Source organism: Balearica regulorum, chromosome 12 (assembly GCF_011004875.1).
Source record: "Balearica regulorum gibbericeps isolate bBalReg1 chromosome 12, bBalReg1.pri, whole genome shotgun sequence".
NCBI classification, from domain to species: Eukaryota; Metazoa; Chordata; class Aves; order Gruiformes; family Gruidae; genus Balearica; species Balearica regulorum.
The window spans coordinates 2,763,529-2,785,630 of NC_046195.1; the positions used below are offsets into that span (position 1 = coordinate 2,763,529).

A 22,102-nucleotide genomic window follows, 5' to 3' on the forward strand; every position below is an offset into this window, starting at 1 on the left:
GCTGACACAACCACTGTAGGGCCAGGGCTGAAATCCCTGCGGTGGGGCTGGGAGCAGAGCTGAACTCCAGACTGGAAGGGCTGGGGCTGAACTCACCCCGAGCTGGAATCAGGACTGTAGGCCTGGGGCTGAACTCCCTGCTGAGGGGCTGGTGAAGAACCAAAGGCCACAGCACTGGAGTTGGGATGAACATTGTAGGGCTGGAGCTGAAATGTCACTGGGCTGGAGCTACAACGATGCAGGGCCGGCCCCGGGCTGCACGGCCAGACCCGACGGGCAGAGGGCCGGGGCCGGGCAGGGCCGTCCCCAGCGAGACCCCCGGGGCTGGGGCTCCCCGGCAGGGCCCGGCCCGCGTCCAGCAGCCGCCCCCGGGAAGCGGGGGGCTTAGCCCGGGACAGGGGCGCAGCCCAGGGAGTCCGCAGCCGCCCCCCAACGGCCTCCTGCCCACCCGGCCCCGCTGCAGCCAGGCCGGGCCCAGGCGCCCCCCCCCCCCAGAGCCCCAGAACCCCCGCAGCCCCTCCGGGCACCTGCGGGACCAGCTCGGGCTGGGGCTCGGCGTCCCGCAGGGCCACGGCGGCCCGACTCACCTTCGCCGCCGAGGTCCTGTAGGCCAGGCCCCGGGGCCGCGGCACAATCGCCCCCGTCCACTCCGGGCGGGAGGACGGGACCAGGGCCCGGCCCCGCGGAACCCGCTCATTTCCCCCGTTCCCTTCCCGCTCCCGGCCCCGCAGCTCCCCGGGACCCCCCGCCGCAGGGGCTGGGACGTCTCCCCGGGAGCGGACGAGGTTGGAGGCCCGTACAGGAGCGGGGGCACGTCGGCTCCACCGCCCCGGGGCTTCTCGGGACGGGCCCCGGAGCCGAGCGCGGGAAGCACCGAGACGAGCCGGAGCCCGGAAACACCCGAACCGCGGGAACGGGGGTGTGGGCGGGGCTTAAATGGGCGGGGCGAGGGGCGGGGCGAAAGGCCCCTCCCACGCGGCAGCGGGCGCTCCGGGGCCCGTCCCGTCCGTGTCCCCCCGCTGAACCCCTCGGGGGAGCCCGGCGTCCCTCCGGGACAGCCCCCCACGGCCTGACGGGGCACGGCCCTTCCGCGGGGAACGGGACCGGGACCGGGAGGAGCGGCAGCAGCGCTTCCCGCCCGCCCGGGAGCGGTTCCGGGTCGCGGAGGCGGGGTCTGCGGCGGTACCTGGGACCGGCGGCGACATGGTGGGGCGGGGGACGGCGGCGGGGAGGGGGGCGCCGGGCCCTCGGTGGGCTCTAACCGCGCCTTTTCCCCGCAGCGGTTCCGTTTCTGCGGGGACCTGGACTGCCCCGACTGGGTTCTGGCCGAGATCAGCACCCTGGCCAAAATCGTTAAGTGCTCGCGCCGCCCCTGCCCGTACCCCCTGCCCGTACCCCCTGCCCGTACCCCCTGCCCGTACCCCCTGCCCGCACCCCCGGCGCGGTGCTCACCCTCCTTCTGCCCCGCAGTCCTCGGTGAAGCTGAAGCTGATCTGCGCCCAGGTGCTGCGGGACCTGCTGGGGGAGGCCATCGAGGTGAGTGGGACCCCCCCCCCCCCCCCGTGGGGTTACGGGGCTGGAGGCGGGCAGTTATAACACTCTAATTGCATAATTAACAATATTACCGACTTAATATCCTCAATGCAAGCCTCAGTATTGAGAATGCTACCAGCCAGTAGTAGTAGAAACAACAGGGATGTTAATTATTAGTAGCATTAAGGGTAAGAACGATTAGCGTTCATGCTGGTAGCGAACACGTCGCACGCTGTACGTACCTGGCGTTTGCCCTGACGGCCCCGCGCTCTGCGCTCCCGCAGTATGAGAAGATCCTGAAGCTGACCTCGGATGCCAAGTTAGGTGAGCGCCGCTGCCCGGGGAGCCGCACTCCGGGGACAGGCAGCGATCTGGCAGGGGACGCCTTCCCGAGGCGGCGGAGCTGACCCTCCATCCCGCCCGCAGAGTCGGGGGACGTGAAGGCGACCATCGCCGTCCTCGGCTTCATCCTCTCCAGCGCCGCCAAGCACAACGTGGACAGCGAGTCCCTGTCGAGCGAGCTGCAGCAGCTGGGGCTGCCCAAAGGTACGGGGGGACCCTCGGGGTGTCACCGCGGGCCGGACCGGGTGGGAAGACCCCCCGGCGCTGCCGCCTTCACGCCCAGATTCGGTGCGGGATGGCAGCCGCGTTGTCTCCTGTCACCTCCGCTCTGTCCGTCCCCGGGTCTCCTCCGGGTGCTTTACCGGGGTTCGGCTGCAGCAGGCGGTTTTCTCATCTCTCCCCACGGGCAGAGCACGCCAGCGGGTTGTGCCGGTCCTACGAGGAGAAGCAGAGCTCCCTGCAGGACAGCCTCCGGGCCTGCAGCCTGAGACGTGAGTGCCGCGTCGGGAGGTTTGGGGGTCGGTCACCCTGCCCGAGCGTGCCGGGGTGCTGACGCTGCCCCCCCCCGCCCGCCGCAGTGACCCAGCTGGGCTCGGTGCGCTGGCGGGTGGATTACACACTCAGCTCCAGCGAGCTGCGGGAGGTCAACGAGCCCCTCGTGCACTTGACCTTCAACCTGCGGGACGGGGAGCGCGGGAGGACGACGGCCGTCCCCGTGGCCCTCTCGGCCGACAAGTTCCGGGTGCTGCTGGCAGGTGAGGCCAGAGGAGGGGCGGCAGCAGGGACCCCGGTCCCCGGGGGGATGCTGGGGGGGGCGGACGGGGGGATGCTGTGGTGCTGGTGGCTCCCCCAGGGCCTCCTCCCTCTCTCCTCAGAGCTGAAGCAGGCCCAGGCCCTGATGAACACCCTTCTCTGAGGAGCCCGATGGCAGGACAGGACCCAGCACGCTGCCCGTCTGGGGAGGGGGAGGCCGGTGGGGGCCCGCCGGGCCGCCCGTGGTGAGGCTGTGCCCCGGGGGCAGCTCCAATAAAGGCAGCGGTGCAAAGCCGAGCCGTGTCCCGCCTGTTTCTCCCCGCGGCGGGACGGTCTCCGCGGGCCTTGCGGGCCCGTCGCCTTGGCGACGCGGCGGGACTACAACTCCCGGCATGCATCGCTCGCGGCGCAGCCAATGGGAGGCGAGAGGGGGCGTGGCCTGGGCGTGTCCCCACGCACCGGGGCGGGCGGTGGCGGCGGCGGGTCGGGCCGCGCTGTCCGGTCCCGGGCCTGGCGCGGCGATGCCCGAGTGCCCGGAGCTGCACCTGGCCGGGCGGTACATCAACGAAACGTGCGGCGGGGTGGTGTTTTCGGGCGGCGTGGAGCGCTCGGCGGTGGGCAGAGGCCCGGAGGTGCCTTTTTCCAGCGAGGCCTACCGCATCTCGGCTGCTTCCCGGGGCAAGGAGCTGCGGCTGAGGCTGGCTCCGCTGGGTCCCGGTGCGTCCCAGGATCTCGTCTTCCGTTTCGGCATGTCGGGGTCGTTCCGGCTGTGCCCCGCCGCCCAGCTCCCCCGCCATGCCCACCTCCGCTTCTTCACCCGCGAGAACCCCCCGCGCGCCCTCTGCTTCGTCGACGTCCGCCGCTTCGGCTCGTGGCGGCTGGGTGACGCCTGGCAGCCCGGCCGTGGGCCCTGCGTCCTCTCCGAGTACCAGGCCTTCAGGTGAGCGCCCCAACACCCTGCCGGCCACGGCCCGGCCCGAGGGAAGACCCCCCTCCCCCTCCGCTTCGTTTTGGCCGTGCCCGGGTGAACCTACCCGATGCCCCGTGCTCTGCTGCAGGGAGAACGTGCTGAAGAACCTGGACGACAAAGCTTTTGACAAGCCCATCTGCGAGGCTCTCTTAAACCAGAAGTTTTTCAATGGAATTGGGAATTATCTCCGCGCTGAGATCCTGTACAGGTAACCTGCTGATCTGCCACGGAGCTTTGGTCTCCAAGAGTTTGTCAGAGCTTGCTGGCTCCTCGGCTGGGCCTCCTCGCTTGGTAGACACGGGCGAGCGCCAGAACCGAGAGTTCGGGCTCGTGCGTTACAGCCGGACTCTCTCAGGTTGAAGATCCCTCCCTTCGAAAAGGCTCGGACCGTGCTGGAGGCCCTGAAGGAGCAGGAGGAGGCGAGGAGGAAGAAGGTGGGGAATACCCGGTGCTTTCACAGGCTCAGAAAAGAGCAGGTTTCCAGGCAGACACCATCCCAGGGATTTATTTGCCCATGGCCCTGCGGGATGTCTCGCCTCCCGGGAGCTTCTTGCCTTCCGTGCAGGGAGCTGGTCTGAGCTAAGAAGCGGTCCTGGTTCAGGTTTGGGCTCAGCACCGGTGGAAATGGTTCGGCTGGGTTCCAGCCCCCAGGCTAGGCTCAGCTGGCTGCGCTGCTCTGGCTCCGCTTTAGGCATAGCTGGGCGCGAAGCTCTGGTTCGGGTTTACTGCTTTGGGTTTGTTCAGGGCCAGTTTCACTTCGTGTTTGGTTCCTCGCTCTGATGGGGCAGAACGTCGTCACGAGGCCCTTGCAGAGCCCGCGCCACTTGCGGGAGGTAATTGCTGCTCTGAGTCTTTCCCGACCCCATGGCAGGTGTTTTCCCTTCCCAACTATTACGCTTGCTGCGTGGCATCCTTCTCCTCAAGCATTTTACTGTCCTTTGCCGTAAACACCCGTGTCCGAGCACGTCCGCCCCTCCAACGGAGCGGCAAATGGGGCGCAGCAGTTCTGTAACCTCACGCGAGCGGCGTTCGTTCGCACGTGGCCGGGCTGGCGAGCTGTGACAGCTCCCCCAGCGCATGCCTGCCTGCTCTCCTGGCCTCGGGGGAGAGGAGGCTGAAAACAAAACACGCGATGGAGGCCGTTTTTACAAACTGCCGGCGTTCCTGCGCGCTAGCCCTTTTTTCAGGGCTGCGGGGAATGTGCTGCTGCACAGTTCGAAGCCTACAACGGGGTGAGCTCAGGGATGGCACTGAGGATGAGAGGAGATGGGGAATTTGGCTGCTGTTGGGGAGGAGAGAGACCCCGACGAGGCTGGGGCGGCTGGCGGGTGACTTCCCTCCCCTTCTCCACCCCTGTAGAATCCTTCCCTGACGCTGAGCAAGAAGCTGAAGCTGAAGCGGGAGAACCCGGATCTCCTGGAGCTGTGCCACACTGTGCCCATGGAGGTCATCACGGCGGGTGAGGTGACAGGGAGCCGGGGAACAGGGACACTGGGGGAGGCAAGGAGGCCTGGGCTTTGCGTTTCCCAGCAGCAGGACGCTTGGGAGGGCACCCCGACACTACGGTCACTGCTTCTGCCCTTTCCCTCTCTCCTTTCCCAGAGAAAAAACTCTTTGAACCAGGTGACTCGAATAACTACACTGCTTTCAAGAACTGGCTGCGGTGTTACTTGGTGCCCGGCATGAGCTCCCTGCGCGACCGCAACGGCAGGACCATATGGTTCCAGGTAGGAGTCCGGGGTCGCTGCATGGGGCTGGGTGCGCCCCCCGACCACTCCTCCAAGGGGACACCAGCCCATTTTCTGCTTCCCAAGACCCCCCCAGCATTACGCTGTGTCGCTGGAGGGTCTCCCTCTCCGCCAGACTGCTGAGACAGCTGGACGTGGAGGTGACAAGGACCCTCCGTGCGGTGGCCAGCTGGTGACGGGCAGTCTGGAGCAGAGGGCCTGAGTGTGGGAACGGGGGACTCGGGTGGTCTGGCAGCCCCGTTTCTCCCTCCTGCACCCCGTGTCTGGGTGAGGGGCCATGACGGGGCCTTGCAGAAGGAGCAGGGGCTGATGGGAGAGTCGCCAAGGCAGAGGGCAGGCAGAGCAAGCCCCGACTCCCCTGGCATCCCCTGTCTCGGCTGCGGGATGGAGAAGGGGCACGGATTTTGCTCTCGCTACCTGCGGAGTGGCTGCGCCCCAGTCAATGCTCTGTCGCCTTCCTTGCAGGGAGAGCCCGGCCCCATGGCTCCCAAAGGTGAGTGCCCTCTCTCCTCCCCGCGGGGAGCCCCCCTTGCTCCAGGAGGGCTGGAGACTGGGAAGGCAAAGGCGGGAGCAAAGCCGTTCCTCCACCCCAGTACCAATTCCTCAGCGCTCAGCCTCGCACATCACCTGGGACAGCGTCCCTGAAAGGTCACTGTGCCGCAGCCTGTCCCCCGTCCCCTCCTCACCCCCACTAACCTGGGCACCTCTTCTCACGCAGGGCAGACGTCCCGCAAGAAGCGCGCTCAGCTGAAGGCAGATCCCGAGGCTCCGACCCCCGAGGTAGGACGCTTTGCGGTTGCTGCGGCTCCTGCTGGGTCTAGAGGCTGCTCCCGAATTCACGGAGGGGCTCCTACCTGGAGTTTCTCATCCGCCGACGGTCCAAGCACGCTTCTGCTAAGCTCCGGCTCTGATGTCCACCCAGGTCACCACGCGCACCTCGAAACGACGCCCCAGGGCTGCAGCAAAACCCCCGAAGCCGGTCACGGAGGAGGAGGAGGAGGAGGCGGCTGCCAAGCCGAGGAAGGGACGTTCCCGTGGGAGAAAAGCAACTGCTGCTCCAGACTCGTCTGAGCCTGAGCCGCCGGTCAAAGCCAAAAGAAGCCGCCGGACAACCGCACGCAGGGGCAGAGGTGAGGCTGGCAGTCCCTGCGGCTTTCAAAACGAGCCGTGGGAACGCTCCGTCGCGTCAGGGGGGTCTGAGGGGGTGCCAGAGGGCAGGAGAGGAGCCAGCGGGGCTTGGCGGGGCAGAACCAGGCGCCCCCTTACCCTCTGCCTTCTTGTTTCCCTCCCCGTTTTCCAGGTGGAGCCCCCGCCGTGTGACTGCTGCGCTTTAACAGCCGCAGCAGCTCAGGGAGGGCCTGGCCGGGGGCCTGGGTTAGTGCTGGGGAGAAACAGAGCTGCTCTGCGCCTGTGCTCACACCCGCTCGCTACCGCTGCATCCTGCTAGTGCAAAAAAGGTGACGGGGCTGATTTATCCAGCGTCCTCCTACTGTCCCCAGGGATTTCAAGGGTTAAGGGCCACAGACCGCACAGGGTGCTGGACTCTGACCCTTCCCTCTGCCTAAAAGCAGATTCCCTCTTCCTTCCTCTCTTCCCTTTCTGGCTTGGATCACTGTTTTTAGCTGACAAATAAAGTATTTTGTGTAGAAATCACTGTGCACGTCTTTTTGTGCTAGGGGTAACCCCCCCCGTGGCCCAGCCTCTTCCCTAGATGGGCCGCAGCAGGCTTCCCCTCCACCTCACCCCCCCAAAAAAAACTAAAGGTAAGCTCTGCTTCCCCAGTCCCAGGAGTGAGATCCTGGTGAGGAGGACACTAAGAGAGCAGCAGCTAGAAAGGAACCCCTGGGAGGAGGCAGATCAGCGCAGTTACCTGGAAATAAGTGAAGAAAACAGGCTGGAGTTTGTTTTCATGTAATTCTCCTCTTTACTTGTGTTCCCCTTCTGCAAGGGCAGTGCAAGAGGTAGGTGAAGGGAGAAAGGAATGACTGTAGTCTGTCTTTACACTCATTGCCCTATTGCAGCTTATCGCTGCTTGGGTCTGGACAAGACGAAGGCTGAGACACGGGAGCCACTGCGGAAAAAGCTGCTGCTCCCCAAACCTCCCGGAGCTGGAGCAGAGCCTGTCCCACAACCCTAACCCACGCTTCCGCTGGCTGCGAACTCCCTTGGGCCCGCCTTCCCTGGTGAGGCAGGGGGTAACTCTCCTCCTTTCCGGAAGAATATCGTTGTTTTCGAGCGCAGCTCTCCGACGGGTGGGTGGGGAGCAAGGGAGAGACTCTGCCCTTCTCTGGAACCAGGTCCTTGCACAGCTCTTGGGATGGGGAAAAGCCTCAGGCTGCGATTTGAGCTCACGGTGTTGGTCTGGGTTGCGTCGGCAAGGGCGACTGACAGCCTCATCGCCTCAAGACCAAGAGGACTGAGAGCACGCGGAAGGGGGTGAAGGAAAGCCTCACGCCCCGCTGCTCCAGCGGCAGGCAGCCCCTCGCAACCGGCCGCTCCAGCAGGTCGCAGCTGGGGAAGAAAGCAGCAGGTGAGGCCAAAGCGACTGATCCCCTTCCCCGCACGCGCCCAAGCCCTCCAGCACGGACTTACAGCATCGCCTCCTCAACGGGGAGGGAGGTCTGGAGCCAGGCGACGACCGTGCTGCCGTGCGCTTCGTACAGCCGAACCACCACAGCTGCGGGTCTGTCCTCAGCCTTTGGGGAACAGCGCAGACGGGGGGTTCAGACAAATGAGACAGGCGCATCCTACCCTGTGCCTCGGGGTACAGCCCGGCCCAAGCGATCGTGCTTGGGGGCACACGCGTTCCTGACCCACCCGCGCCGACTGCGGCTGTAGCACCCAGGTACAGACGCGGATACTACCGCGATCCCCGGGGCGAGCGCCCGCCTGGGCCGGCAGAGAGGGGTGCTAACCCCCCTCACCCTCGCCTAGCAGGACGTGCAAACCAGAGCGCTCGCTGTTTCCGCTCAGCCGAGCCTGCCCACCACCCGACTGCAGGGGAAAGAGCAAACCACGCGTAACAACAACAGTTTCACCCGCCTGCCCTCCCCGGCTCTGCCCCGGGGGACTTGCCCGCTTGACAGTCTCCAGCACGACCGCAGGGGAGCTGACAGAAAAGGCGCTCCAGGCCGGGCACTCTGCAGAGCTGGCTGGGACCGTGTGGAGGGGGAAATTCAAGTTGTAGGCGTGCTGGATCACACCGGCATCCTGGAAGGAACCTGCAACGCAAGAACCTCTAGCCAGCCCCTACGCGGGGACAGCCAGATGCGCTCACCGGAGCATCCTCCACCCTGCACGTCCTCACAGGAGCCAGCTCTGCCCGTCGCTCACCCCGGTGAGGCATCACGGCGTAGGTGAACTGGTGATACTCGATGTCTGCGGTGGCATCGGGCGACTTGGGCGCTCTCAGCCTAAGGCAACAAGAGGTAGGTGGGACTGGGGTCTCCGTCAGCCAGTCCAGAGCCAGAGGAGCACTGGGACAAGACAACTGCCTCCACCCTGCCACCTCCTCCAGACTGTGCCCTGAGGTGGGAGCCAACATGCTGCTGGTTTCTGGCAACAGCAAACACACCCTGGAGAAGGTGCCTCAGAAGCTAAAATTAACCTTTGAAGGGTGTTTTCCTGTGAAACCTGGGGCCGATGGAGTCAAAGTGAAATATGTAGAGTTTCTCCTAGCTTTGTACACATCCGTAACATTGCCGTTCCTTCCCTCTCCTGCCCTTCTGGGGTACGTTTTGGCCAGCAACAGAAAAATTACTTGGTGCAAATGTGGACCTGATCTCTCCTGGATTATCTATGAGCATAACTCATCGGAATTACCTTATCTTAGTCAATTGTAATTAAGTCAGCCAAAAGTTCTCAGGTGACTTAGACTAATACCAGACTATTTCCTTATTAACTATGATCATTTAGGACCAGGCCTTGCCTTGACTTCTAAGAGACACCTCAGAAGGCAAAGCAACTGCTGCAGCTCCGCCCTCACCCCAGCCCTACTCACAGCGAGAGGCTGAGGACGTTCCCGCGGGCCGATGCACCATATTTGCAGTCGTTCAGCACTGCCACCCCAAAGCCGTGCTCGGAGAGATCCAGCCATTTGTGAGCCCACACCTGCAGGAGGTGCCAAGGGACATATTCACCACACAGAGCTACTGCCTGGGACCAAAGGCGGCCCCACCACGGGAGGACCAAAGTAACCTTCCTCTCACCTCAAATCGGGCCCAGTCCCACGACGTGTTCCAGTGCGTTGGCCGCTGCAAGTGCCCGAACTGGATCTCGTAGGTGGCGTTCGTGCTCCGGACCTGCACGGGGAACTCCACCTTCAGGAACTTGTGAGCCTCCTTCCACTCGACCTAAATGTGGTAGCGAAAGGACATTATCACTGGAGGCTGACAGGGAGAGCCTGCACTTAGCCTTCCCCGTGGCGCAGCAGCCAGCTCACACCCAGACCAGCCCAGGCACAACACAAGAGACGAACTGGGGGGGGGTCTCTCTCCCAATCTTGTCCCTCAGGACCCCCTCCCTTGGGCTGCCTTCCCCTGAGGCAGAGGAAGAGAGGCAGTGGGGAGCTCCAGGGAAGGAAACAGGAGGGGGAACGTAATTCAGACACGAGGTTTAGCTCCCCAGGGCCCTGCCTGCGCAGCACAGATGTTCATATCGCGCGGCAGCCGCTGGCCACACCTGGGTCAGGAAGCGGAGGTACGGGCACGTGGCATCCAGGATGATCTCCTGCGTTATGGTGCTGCTTTCCCCAACCTGCAGAGAGAAGCTTGCGCTTCCCCGCAGGCCCCCAGCCAGGGTGATTTCCAGAGGCCTCAGCAGCGTTATCACTGGCTTCCTAGAGAAAGGGATAAAGGTCTCAGCCGGGCAGATCCAGGCTCCCAAATCCCAATCCAGCCTCCCACACAGCAGGCAGCGCCTTCTCCGGAGCGAACGCTCCGTTACAGCTAGGACTGACAGGGAGGCGAGAACCTCAGAGCAAACTCGAAATCCAAGCGCTTGCATGCACTGCTCCTCTACCTGGTTTCCAAGTGATAATCCATCACATCCCAGGCATCCCAGTACAGGGGGACATCATCAAAGAGTGCAAACTGGTTGGCATAGCAGCCATCTGGGATGGACTCTCTGGAACAAAGTGGAATAGCATAGGAAGAACGGGCAGTGGAGAAGGGCGTACGGTAAGAAAAAGACCCAAGAGAGGTTTGAGGAGCCCGGTCCCTTACCTCTCGGAGTCCGCCAGCCGAAGCGAGGTCAGGCGCCCCATCGCATCCAGACGGACTGCAATCACCCCATTCTCCATGGCAACAGAGCCATCCTCCTGGGGGAAAGGACAGACACCGGCATCACAGACCCACGCCTGCGGGAGCTCAGGCGGGTGCAAAGTGCCCCAGTTGGAAATCTAGTGCGCAGACTTGCGGCGCGCTGGATTTCCTAGATTTCTCCCCAGTCAGCCTTTGATGCAGGGTACGCCAACGTGAGGACAAAGGCAGTTGTGCTTACCTGTTTCCTCACTGCCACAGGCTGAAGGGGTGGCAACGGCTCCCGCACTAGAGCGTAGCCCATGCTGGGGACTGTCACCAGAGCTGGAAAGCAAAGAGGTTCTCTGCCAACATCTGCCCCAGACCTAACCCTAAGTCACACTGCACTGCCTTGCTGCTCTCACTCGGACATACCACCTCCTTTCATACCCTCCTCTTCTTCATCCATAGCAACTTGAAGTGGGATCAGCCCCAAGGAGCAGTTTGGCAGGTCAGTAAACCCTCCCCAGGGCAGGGAGAGGCAGAGTATTTCTTTGCTAGCTGTCTCTGCCCCTGTCAGAAATCCTGGTACACGAGTTACCCCCCAAGTTAGACATACCTAAAGTCTCTGGTTTGGCTGACTTGGTCCTGGAGATCACCTCAGTCCGTTCCCAGGGTAAAGTGTTCAACACGAGGGTGCTCTCGGTGCTCCCTGCCGTGGGCTGCAGCAGGTCCCCGCATAAGGACTGCACGGCTTCCTCCTGCAGCTGAGTGCCAGCACTGCGGATCTCTGAGCAAATAAAAGGCCCGAGTTGGAGCCGGCCAGGCCATTTCTCACATCCGAGAGAGTTTCTGGTGCTCTCGTGCAAAGTACGCGCACTTTAGCTACTTCCAAGCTACGATTACTAAATACTGTTAGTATTAATTACTATTATCTATTAGTAATTAAAGTCTATAATTATTCTTAACTTTGCTATTACAATGAGCTACACCAGCTCAACGGGAAAACTGTGGAGCTAGAATAAAGCTACTGCAAGTGCCTGTGGGCAGGCAGGAGTGAACTTCAGCTCCCACCTTTGCCAGGGTCTATCCTGGCAGGCCAGCAGCAAGCAGAAAAATCAATAACTCGGGTTGTTTTTCAATCCCTTGGCTCCCCTGCTCATTCCCTCTTGAGGTAACACTATTACAGACGCATGCCTGCACAGATTCGAGCCGTAGCGCCTGGCAGATCAGGACTGAAACCTCTGCAGCTCCATCAGGCAGGAGCCAGCGTGCTCCAACGGAGAAACGCCCTCCTAACCAAACTCCCTGCTCACCGGAGTAGTATTGCAGCGCATCCTCAACCACGAGCCGGATACAGCTGCCTGGCAAAACGTCGTGGAATTGGTTGAGCAGCAATAACCTAAAAAAAGAGAACAGAAACCAGGTGAGGAAGCAGGGGAGAGCACTGGATTTGATCTGGCTTACTAAGGCCTGTATGCAAGATGGATAAACTTAATAACTGTTCCTTATCCCCCATTAGCAAACACTGGAGAGAAAAGGATTTTTTTCTGTTGCACCCTTTGAATCCCATCACGTTAGGACTTGTCAACTGTCATCTTAGTAAACCACAACCGTGGGGAGTAAGAGCTCATTTTTTTATCCCTTGGGGCTACCAGATAGACTGCTGCACAAACTCAGACAAGTCCAAACTGGCAAGGAATAAGCTCAGGTCGGAAACAAAGCTTCCAGCCAGCAGAGTAGCGAGGCTTTGGGGCTATCTTCCAACCAGGGAACCAAGCAAAGCACTGAAAGGCTTTCCAGGTGGAACACCCATCAGTTTATGGAAGGGGTGGCGTATCCGCAAAGATCCCTACATCCTAACTATGCACCCCTCTCCCACTCACTCAAGAGGCAGTTCAGATGAAGACAGGCTGTGCTCAGACCCTTCTGGCTCCAGCTGAAGGATATCTATCTCCAGGCTGGGAGATAAGTGACCGTCTCCCACCATCAGCTCTCTAAGCTGCCCAGTAACTGCCCACACCAGTGTGGTCCAACTGGTCCAGGCTAATTTTGGTGTACTGACAGCAAGGATTTCCACCCAGACTCAGGCAGGGACAAGGAACTGTAGGGAATGCGGAGCGGTACCTCAAGAGCAGCCAGGTCTCACGCTGGAGTCCCCAACCCTCCCCGCATCTTCCCCTGGTACCGTCGGTGCTCCCGTACGCCCTCACCTCCAGAGCCGCTGCAGCTGGCTGGCAGGATACTGGAACGCGCTGTCCCGCGCCACAGCCAAGGAGCTTAGCACTTCGACGTCGTGGAGCAGTCGCTCGCACTCCCGATTCTCCTTCTTTATCTGGTGTCAAAGCAAGGAGAGAAGGAAGATTCTCAGGAAATTGGGAGCTAGGAGTGGATCTCTCACACCAGCAGCAAAAGCCCAGCTCCAGTGTAGGAAGGTTGGTTATTTGTAGGTGTCGTGAGTTTGCCATTACCAGCCAGTTATTTTTTGCCACAGATCAGGAGGGAGACCGCTGCCCCCATCCCGTGCGCGCTCACCTGGGCCTGGGTGGTGTACGTGCCGTTGTGCAGCTCGAGGAAGAGCTCTCCCACCCAGGTGCACAGCTGCGACGATTCCTTCTCCAGGACTGAAAAGAGTCGGTCGGGAGTGGAGATCTGAACCCTGCAGGAGAGAGGCACAAACTGCGATGAGCCAGGGGAGAAGCCTGTGACAACATCTAATGCTACATCCCGACCAGAAAGGTGACAGCCCCGGAACCGAGGCGTCAGAGACCCCAACACAACCATACACAATGTTCCCCCTCAACCTCCTCCTAACCCTCTCCCACCCCACGCTGCTTTTGCTGCCTGCCACGGAGATTTGGACATTCCCCAGACAGGGAGTGACTGCCAGGCACCACTGCTGTGCTCTCAGGGCTCCCTCCTTCGCACACCCCCTTCCTTTTGGCACTGCTGAAGGCCAGGCCCAGCTCAAAACGAGTGTTCCTGCAAGGAGAGAGGAAGGGAGCTCTCCTCTCACCTCGGCAGCCCATCTGTGTCACTCATTCTCTTCATCCTGTCCAGCATCGTCTGCGTAGGGCCCCCTCCTCCATCTCCAAAGCCAAAGAGGAAAGCGCTGTCATTCACACGTCCTTTGTCCTTGTTGTTCTTCACGGTTTTCAGCATCTAGAGGGGTTTTTGGACAGCTGCAATCCCCTGGCACCCAGCCCCAGCTCCACACAAGAAAGCCAGCTCAGCCTTTAGGGTGCAAAGCCCAGTCCTGCCCCTCTTCCCAACCCCAAACTGCCAAAACCAGGCACAGACACATCTCAGAGGCAGGCAATTGACTGCCAGGCACCCAAACAGCCTTTGTCCAGCCTGTCCCGCTCCCTTCCTGGGCAGTGCCCTCTCCTAGAAGCCTCAGATCTGGCCCTGAGGAGCTGGCGCTGCATTTCACGTGCAGATCTGGCAACCTCACTCACCTCTTCCACTCGCCCATGCATCCCGTAGGAGTCACCAGGGGGGAAATGGGTCAGGACTCGGGAACCGTCAATGCCTTCCCAGAAAAAGGTGTGATGCTGGAGGGGAGCCAAAGGAAAGCGCGGTGTCTCACACAGCCCCCTTGTACCACACAGTGCCAAAACGTGTGCTAAAGCACAGCCCCATTGTTCCCAGGAGTTCCCAAAAGGAAATCTCTGGTCATGCCAGTACCAGCAAGATAAATTCACCCTTAGCTCATTGTTTCAAGGCTCCCAAACTCATCTCCCACACAGAAGCGTGCGTGGAGGGCACACTTCAACCACATCAGCACGGAACTCGTACACTTAAAAGCCCGAGCTTCCTCGCAAGGCCTGTCAAACACGCAAAGTCCAGCACCTTTGTCACCGGGGAAGTGCACCGGTGACAGGCACCTCTGAGCCCCCTGAGGATTCAAACGACAGATCTGTGCAAGGAGACAGTTGCACGAGGATGGGGAATGCCACAAGGGCAGGGGACAGCAGAGGAGCGGCCAGGTTTGCTGTCTGCTAGCCCTGCACACAAGTCACAGCTTCCCATCTGGAAGCAGAAGGAATCTGTAGGCCAGGAGCCCAGCTGAGATCTCTATCCATGTCTTTCCTTTCCCCTAAAGCCTGACAGGACATTGCTACCACCATAAACTGGTGGCTTCTGGAAAAAGAGTCTGCGTCAAGGACTGGCTTGAGCTGTGGAACCAACAGGTCCAGTCCTGCAGACATATTTCAGCAACCGCATGTCCATCCCCCTGGGAAGAAGGAAAGCACAGCTCACCGGGAAGGCGTTCACCAGGTTCCAGCTGAGCTTCTGCGTGAGGAACCGCTTGATCCCACAGCCACGCATCAGCTGGGGCAACTGGGCCGAGTATCCAAACGTGTCCGGCAGCCAGAACTGGGAGCAGAGGCGACAGCAGCAGAGGGAGAGAGACACACGTGGGTCACACCGGCCACAAATCACAGCCTGCGCTCGTGGAGGGTTTCTTGGTAGTCAAGCTCTGGTGTGTTGGAAGGGGGCAAGTACCTCTGAGCAGATCTGGCCAAACTGCTCCTGGAAGAACCGCTGTCCCTGGAGGAACTGCCGCACCATGGATTCCCCGCTGGGCAGGTTCCCATCCTGGGGGAAAAGCACAGGGAGTCCAAGCAGAAAGCGAGACGCCGGGGAAGGTGGGGGGGTCTTGTGAGCGCCCCATTCCCACCCATCCTGACCCTGCAGATCACGGGGAGGATGTGAACAGAGCTCAGCAGAGGGCAAAAGGAGGAACAGCGCTCAGCCAGTCCAGACCAAAGCTCCTTTCTCAGGGAATGAGATGACTTGGGGGAGGGATGGTATTTTTGCTAGGCTGGACACTCCAGACAGCTGCTGTTTTCTGGGCCTGGGGACCAGCGACAGGCTCAGCAAAGGCTCTGCTCTCCCGCTCCAGTGTCAGGCCCAGTCCCAGCAGGATGGCGCAGGGAGGCTGCGGCGAGCCAGGCTCACCACGCTTCTCACCATTTCCACCCAGGTGCCTCCGACAGGAATGAACTGCCCCTTCGCCACGAAGTGCTGAATCTGCGCGTAGAGCCCGGGGTACCAGCTCCGCACCCACTCGAACTGCTGCGCCTGCCAGAACACAGAGGTCAGCCTCAGCTCCCTCCGCATCGCTCCACACCAACGTCCCTCCTCTCTGCAACTGCACAGGACACTCCCAGTCACCTCCCCAATCTTGTTTTGAGACACGGTGGGGAAGCAACACGCGACGAGCAGCAGGAGAACTCCCCAGAGGGAGATCACTCACCTGGGAGCAGGTGAAGGTGAACTCTGGATTGCTCTCCATCAGACGGACCGCCGTGACCCAGCTCCGAGCACACTTACGGATGGTCTCCTCATACGGCCACAGCCAGGCTGCGGGGACAGGCACGGCCCCGCCACGGTTATTACTCAGCACAAGTTCCTTTGGGAACGGGGCTGTGCTGCCTTTCACGGATCAGCCAGGGAAAATGCTAGAGCATAACTCTGTCCTTTGACTAAGTGTCTGATAGCAACGCAGCCTGGGGCCTCCAATCCCCCCCTCTCCCGCTGCCTTTCTGTTGAGATTGAAACCCAGGGCCTGGAAATTGAGGGGGGAAGTCCAACAGGTGGAAGACAGCTGTCTGGAATTCATCCCTCACCACCAGCCCCATCAGTGCTCCAAAAGGCACAGCTAGCCAGACACACATTCCCCTGCCTCGGTGACAGACCAGCTGTGTGGCAGCACACTTTCCCTTCCCTCAGGGCACAGCACCCAGCGCCTGGAGCCCAAGAGCAGCCAGCTCTCCCCTTGGGCAGCATGCCCTGGCCTCCAGGTCAGCAGAGAGGGAACGCTGTGCTGCTCTCACCAGAGTCAATGTGGCAGTGACCCATGGCATGGATGGTGTGCTGGCTCTCGCCGTTCCTCTGGCTGAAGATCGCTGCAGCCAGGTCACGGGCAGCGGGGAAGGTGGACGGGTCCATAACATCACACACGTTGATCATCTGGTTGGCAGTGTACAGTGCCTGGAAACTCCTCTGGTTTTCCTCCCCGAGGAGCTGGGGTTGGGAGTGATAACAGCTTAACTCGGAGCTCAGCGCATCCTCTGGCTCCAAGCAGCTCTGTGTACCAGCTTGGATGCCGCCCGCCCCAGGGAGAACCTGCTACCTCCTTCCAACACCTGACCCTGCCAGCGGCGCCAGGTAAACTCCACGGCCCTGCTTCACAGACACAACCCGATGTCTTTGCTCATGTGCCTTCTACAGCCAGGTTACACATACGCCCATCCCAGGGGGCTCTACTCTAACAAATCCTGCCTTGGGGCAGAAAGTGGATGAAAAAAACCACCTGCGGCTTCTCTCCATTCAGTTTTCTCCTATTCTAGACAACGTCAATTGTGGTAAAGCAGCAGGAGCAAACATTTGCTCCTCCAGGGCCTCCTGGTGGGAGGAGACAGGTCATGGAACAGTGGGAGAAGGAGATATAATGAAGTTGTGGAAAGGGCGAGAGGAGGGAAGAGAAGGAGCTCACAGACCTTGGCCATGTCCAGCAGTATTTCCAGATCCACCAGCAGTTCGTAGACATTCCTGTTGAAGACGACCAGCTCAGCCTTGCTCAGGGTGAACCTTCTATCAGGGTCCGGAGGGGCGATCATACTGCCCTTGCCGGCCCCAAAGAGACCGTTGCAGGCCAGCTCCACGTACAGCGTCAGACTGGAGAGCAAAAGGAAACCATCAGGGACCAAACCGTAACCAATCGGCCAGGAAAGTCCATTCCCCTCCCCATGGTGGGACTGACCCGTCCTGAACAACAGACAGAGCCCCTGAATGCCAGATACTTCTCGGAGCACCTGGACACAGTCAAGGATGTCCCACCCCGGCCTCCTGGCTTCAAACAACACCCAGCTCCCCCACTGGTGGGGGGCTCCGGCCAGGCTGACCACCCACCTGTGGGGCTCCGACTCTTTCAGGCTTTTTGTCAGGATGTAGCTGGTCTTCTCACCTTCTTTAGTCAAACCCTGCAGGGGAAGACAGCACATTTAACACACGGCTTCAGAAGTCCACGACAGCAGCTGGATGGCAGGACAAGACACATCCAGGTGGATGGAGGGGCCTTGGTCCCGCGTGCCGTGGGACAATGCTTCCTACAAGAACAACCGGCGTGGAAACTGCTGCTGGCCCCAGCAGTAGCACAAACCCTGCAGACATCACCACAGAGGCTGTAAAAGGTCACCTGAGCCGTTCCACCACCCCAAAGCAGGACTGAAGTTGACTTATGTGACAAGAGTCTGTCCCACTGTTCCTGACAGCAGTGGAGATTCACATCTCGGGCGCAATGCTTGCCTATCATTCTTCCAGGACAGGTTTCCTAACACCTAAGCAAGGGATTTTCAGCTATTACTGGTTTGCAGATCAGAATTTTAACTCCTGGTGGGGGGCAACCTCTAGAAAACAGACTCAAACGCACCACCAGCAGGCTTGCCTTTCTGGGCCGAACTTTGGAAATAGCCCACAGACCCTCTGCAGTCTGACAGCCCAGCTTGCAAACCACGGGAGTAGTCCTCTGTCCCACCCCACGCATCAGACTCTTCACAAAGACTGCCCTTCTCTGCACAGCTTCCCATATTTAAAGAAAGCTCTCCTATTGCCTCGGAGATTACCACTTAAGGCTAAACAACTCTACAACTACACATCCTCCTTCTGTTTTCCTTCGCAACCACTCTGTCTAGACCTCCAATTGTTCTTGGTTCTCTCCTGTTGGTCCATGTGTTATTTTACATCTCCCAACACGCACAGGCATTCCTCCGAAGAGCGCGTAACAAACAGGAGGGGCTTTCTTCTACTGCCCCATCGCAGAGGGCTAAGGGAGATAACCACTCTGCATGTAGCAGAGCGCCTGGCCCAGCCCTGATCCATGCCTCCTTACCTGGACAGGCTGGGCGTCTCGCCACACCATGCCCTCCCCATCGCTCTCCCAGACGAAATGCACTTCCCGCCCTGCCCACGCCGGCGGGATGCTCAGCTCCACCTTAAACCAGCACGTCTCCCACCTGGAAGAGAGCAGGCAGCAACCTCAGCCCACCGCTGAGACCTTCCCTGGAGGGAAGCCACAATTCTTCAATCTCCCTAAGGGCTTCTGGGCAGACAGCTTCTACCTAAAGCACGCAGGGAAGAGAATTATCATCTCATTTCTTCGCCACTGAGAGCTCGGGAGCGTTCACGCACAGAAGTAACGCTGAAAACACGAGCTCCAGCCCCGCCATGCTCACGGCACCACTGAAACCCGGTACTTACGTGGGCCCGAAGGAGTCTCCCACTTTAGCCGGTTTGAATTCCTGCCTGACGGCCTCATCGTACCGGATGCGCTGCGGGGTCTGGAAGTAGGAGAGCGATGCTGGCGGACAGCTATCCCCAAAGAGCCTGTGGTTAGAGACGGCCGGGACACAATCAATAAGGCCAGTTCTGTGGGGATCAGCCTGGGGGCGGGGGATAGCGACCACCCTCCTTTCCCAGCATGGCTGGGAAATCTGCTTAATACCCTCATAGATTTAACTGAACTACTGAGTAATAATTTGCCCTGTTGAAGGGGCCTGTTGTGGCCAGGCCTCCAGCAGCCGAGGAGGGCTGAGGGGGGGGGGCAGAAGCAACCGTGCCGGCATCGCCCTGCGGCGGAGCTCCAGGCTGGCCCGGGTGTGTGTCTGTGTGCGTGTGTGTGCGTGTGTGTGTACTTTGCTCACTGAGGCGCCCCGAGCCCCGGCCGGCAGCGACCCGGGAGGGGAAGCGGCCTGCCCTGAGGAGCCGGGGAAACACACACACAGAAACAGGCCCGAACGCGGCGCAGCCAGCCCAGCGTGCTACCAGCGCCCCAAGAAGAACCCAGAGAGACGGAGGAGATCATCCCCGCCGCCCACCTGCCCCGCAGGTTGCAGTCGGTGAAGTAAATCTCGGAGAGGAACTTCTCCACCCGCTCCAGCGCCGTGCGCCGGTGCTTGACGGCGGCCATGATGGCTGCCCGAGGCGCTCTGCGCATGCGCGGCATCCCCCCTCCCTTCCCGGAGGGGGCGGCGCATGCGCACGGGGCGGCGCGGCCCTGAGGCGGCGGGCGCGGCCCTGCGGTGGGGCGGCGGTTCGTGCCCCGGCAGCCCCGCTTCCAGGCGGCCGTCTGCGGCCCAGCCGGCCCGGGGCAACCCTCCGGGTGGTTTGGGAGGCCTAAGGGGCTGTCCCGGGAAAGGGCCGGGTCTGCCTGGCTGCACCGAGGTGTCCCCGGGTGACAGGGCCTCGCCCTGCCCCTGAGGAACGGCCTCGCTCGCTCCTTCCTGCGGTGGGTCAAACGCGCTCCCGGGGGCGGCGGTGCTCGCTCTGCCGGCTCTCCTCCCTCTCTCCCGGCCTCGGGGGGGAAAAAAAAATATTAAACGGCTAATTATTGCCTCCGGCCACTGCGAAACTCTGCGCGTTATTGGTAAATTAATTGGAAACCAGAGGCAGAACCCGAGGTCTCTGGGGCCCTGGGCCTGAGCGATTCTGCACCCACCTCTCGTCCTCCCTACCACCCCCTTTTCCCTCAGAAAGGCCCCAGGTTTCCATTGTGTACGATGGGGAAGGAAGAAGAATCTGTAACACAATGATTAGCCCTGATATTTTAATGGAAATACTGCACTACAGTCAAGTTTACAACATTTGTATAGAAATCACATGGATCGTGGGCTGAGGATCACGTTACAGAATACAAAAAGCAAGTTCAAATGAAGAGAAGGAAAAAAAAAAGGAAGAAAAAAAAAATCGAAAGCCAAACCTCTGCTATTGTACAGGCTGGGAGCAGAGCTGGGATGCCAGACGGGAGGGAGGGCGGGCGGCCGGCCGCCGAAGGCAGAGATCTCCCCGCGGCGTATCCCGGGGATCCACGCCAGCCCCCCTTGCGCTCAATGACATGCAGGCACAGACTCCTGGGACAAGACACCCACCAAGCAGCAGCAGCTGTTACTTCCAAGCTGGTCCAAAGTCTAAATCACCCAAGATTTTCGCTTCCAGATCACCTTGAGCATACAACAGGAAAAATAAAAGGGGGAAATAAGAGAGCGGGGGAGTGCGCGTGAAACCTTTGAAATGGAAGAGGACAATGCAAGAGCCCCTTCCTGCCTTGGAGGAGAAACAAGACGGGTAACTTATTGCTGGCAAACTCTGAATATTCCCCGCTGGGCTCTTCCCTCTCTTTCCCTCTCTCCGTAGAAGGCTCCCGTTCAAGATCTGCACGCTGGCTGCGAAGGAGCAGCAGTCCCTCAGGGCCCCACACTTCCATCCCGGCTGCAGAAGGACCGGCGAGGCAGGCATCCCCCTCCGAGCTCACTCCCCAGCTCTCTGCCTGCGGAAGGGAGGAGAGCTCCGGTTCCGGTAGGAGAGGACCTGCTGTCTTGGAAAAATAAATCCCTGGGAGAGGTTTAAGCAGCGGCAAAGCTCTGCTAGCGGCTCCCCAGACAGGGGTGATGGAAGCATTTTCGGGTGCTTAGGACTGGCAGCAGGGGTTTGTGCAAGGAAAGCTGCCTCCTGTGAGGAGGAGAGACAGTGCAGTTGTGGCTGTCGTGGCTTACGAAGTCCGTGCCGACTTCTTTTTTTTTTTTTCTTTTTTTTCTTTCTTTTTTTTCTTTTTTTTCTTTTTTTTTTTTTTAAAAGGGAATCTTTCCCCGTGTTTTAAATATCTGCCAGTGCTAAACTTCTATACTTAAAAAAATAGATATCATCCCATACATGGATTTCACTAATGAAATGCACCGAGACCCACCCCCTCACCCTTCTCTTGCACACACGCACCGCACACAAACACACACGCAGAGCAGCTCTATCAAATACTGGTGTGGTACTTCAGATGATGTTTTCTTCCAATACTGAGAAGGAAAAAAAAAAAATTACATCGGCACAATCAACCCCAGGTAAATAGCTCAGCAACACTTCCCAAAAGCGAAGGTCCTTGGAGCTGGAAGACTAGGTGGATAAAAATTACCCACCGGGAAAAACAAAAATTTAAAAAAATTAAAAATTATATACTATATATTTATATATCTTAACAGGCTGCTTATACCTCGGTTGTGTTAACCGCAAAACGCGCACGCTGCCTCTGCTTTTGCTTTTTCCTCTCAGATTGTGAAGCCAATCGTACAAAACGGTCGGATGCGCGGCCTCCCCCCCCACACCCCCCCCCCCCCCCCCCCCCCTTCCCCTTTTCCCCACCCCAAAAAACTGCATGCTGTCACGGTGCCTTTCAGACCAGGAACGGGGCTGTGGGTGAGCGAGTGTCTTCCTCCAGTTAAGAACAAAGACATTATTTTTATTTACAAAAAAAGGAGAAAAAAGTTTCCACACAAAAGCACTACAATGATAACTCCCTTTGGTAAAAAGTGTAATAAATGTCTTCGTCAGTCTGTCTGTCGGTACTAATTCTCAAGCCACCTGGTACTATGGTACACAAGAAGCTAGTACAGTTATGCTAGCACATCAAGCATACTTCCTTTAATAAAAACAAAACCAACCAAAAAAAAAAAAACCCCAAAAAA

The 22,102-nt window shown here is 59.8% G+C and overlaps 3 protein-coding genes across 4 annotated transcripts; 2 read left to right on the forward strand and 1 right to left on the reverse strand.

Annotated features, from left to right (window-relative positions):
* The first annotated feature begins 968 nt into the window (after positions 1-968).
* On the forward strand, positions 969-2,923 carry COMMD4 (COMM domain containing 4). The gene is made up of 8 exons (XM_075764959.1): positions 969-1,206; positions 1,281-1,352; positions 1,471-1,536; positions 1,818-1,857; positions 1,960-2,079; positions 2,286-2,366; positions 2,454-2,630; positions 2,751-2,923. The coding sequence occupies exons 1-8, from the start codon at positions 1,204-1,206 to the stop codon at positions 2,789-2,791; spliced, it is 600 nt and encodes a 199-aa protein (XP_075621074.1). The 5' UTR covers positions 969-1,203; the 3' UTR covers positions 2,792-2,923.
* A 95-nt stretch (positions 2,924-3,018) lies between these two features.
* On the forward strand, positions 3,019-6,996 carry NEIL1 (nei like DNA glycosylase 1). The gene is made up of 9 exons (XM_075764958.1): positions 3,019-3,568; positions 3,687-3,806; positions 3,954-4,032; positions 4,958-5,057; positions 5,201-5,325; positions 5,812-5,839; positions 6,065-6,126; positions 6,269-6,476; positions 6,647-6,996. The coding sequence occupies exons 1-9, from the start codon at positions 3,021-3,023 to the stop codon at positions 6,664-6,666; spliced, it is 1,290 nt and encodes a 429-aa protein (XP_075621073.1). The 5' UTR covers positions 3,019-3,020; the 3' UTR covers positions 6,667-6,996.
* A 250-nt stretch (positions 6,997-7,246) lies between these two features.
* Positions 7,247-19,587, reverse strand: MAN2C1 (mannosidase alpha class 2C member 1). Of its 2 annotated transcripts, XM_075764956.1 has the most exons (26): positions 19,469-19,587; positions 18,852-18,977; positions 18,484-18,607; positions 17,505-17,575; positions 17,093-17,270; positions 16,427-16,616; positions 15,847-15,953; positions 15,561-15,671; positions 15,093-15,185; positions 14,847-14,963; positions 14,042-14,137; positions 13,600-13,745; positions 13,119-13,242; positions 12,797-12,918; positions 11,900-11,985; positions 11,203-11,373; positions 10,846-10,928; positions 10,569-10,663; positions 10,366-10,470; positions 10,027-10,183; positions 9,555-9,698; positions 9,347-9,456; positions 8,680-8,759; positions 8,422-8,567; positions 7,939-8,042; positions 7,247-7,857 (listed from the first exon to the last, which is right to left on the reverse strand). In XM_075764956.1, exons 1-26 carry the CDS (start codon positions 19,585-19,587, stop codon positions 7,740-7,742), a joined length of 3,123 nt encoding a protein of 1,040 aa, XP_075621071.1. In that variant the 3' UTR covers positions 7,247-7,739. The 2 variants fall into 2 exon arrangements, with proteins under 2 accessions (XP_075621071.1, XP_075621072.1); XM_075764957.1 differs by lacking the exon at positions 18,484-18,607 and having other exon boundaries at positions 19,469-19,581.
* Positions 19,588-22,102: the final 2,515 nt, after the last annotated feature.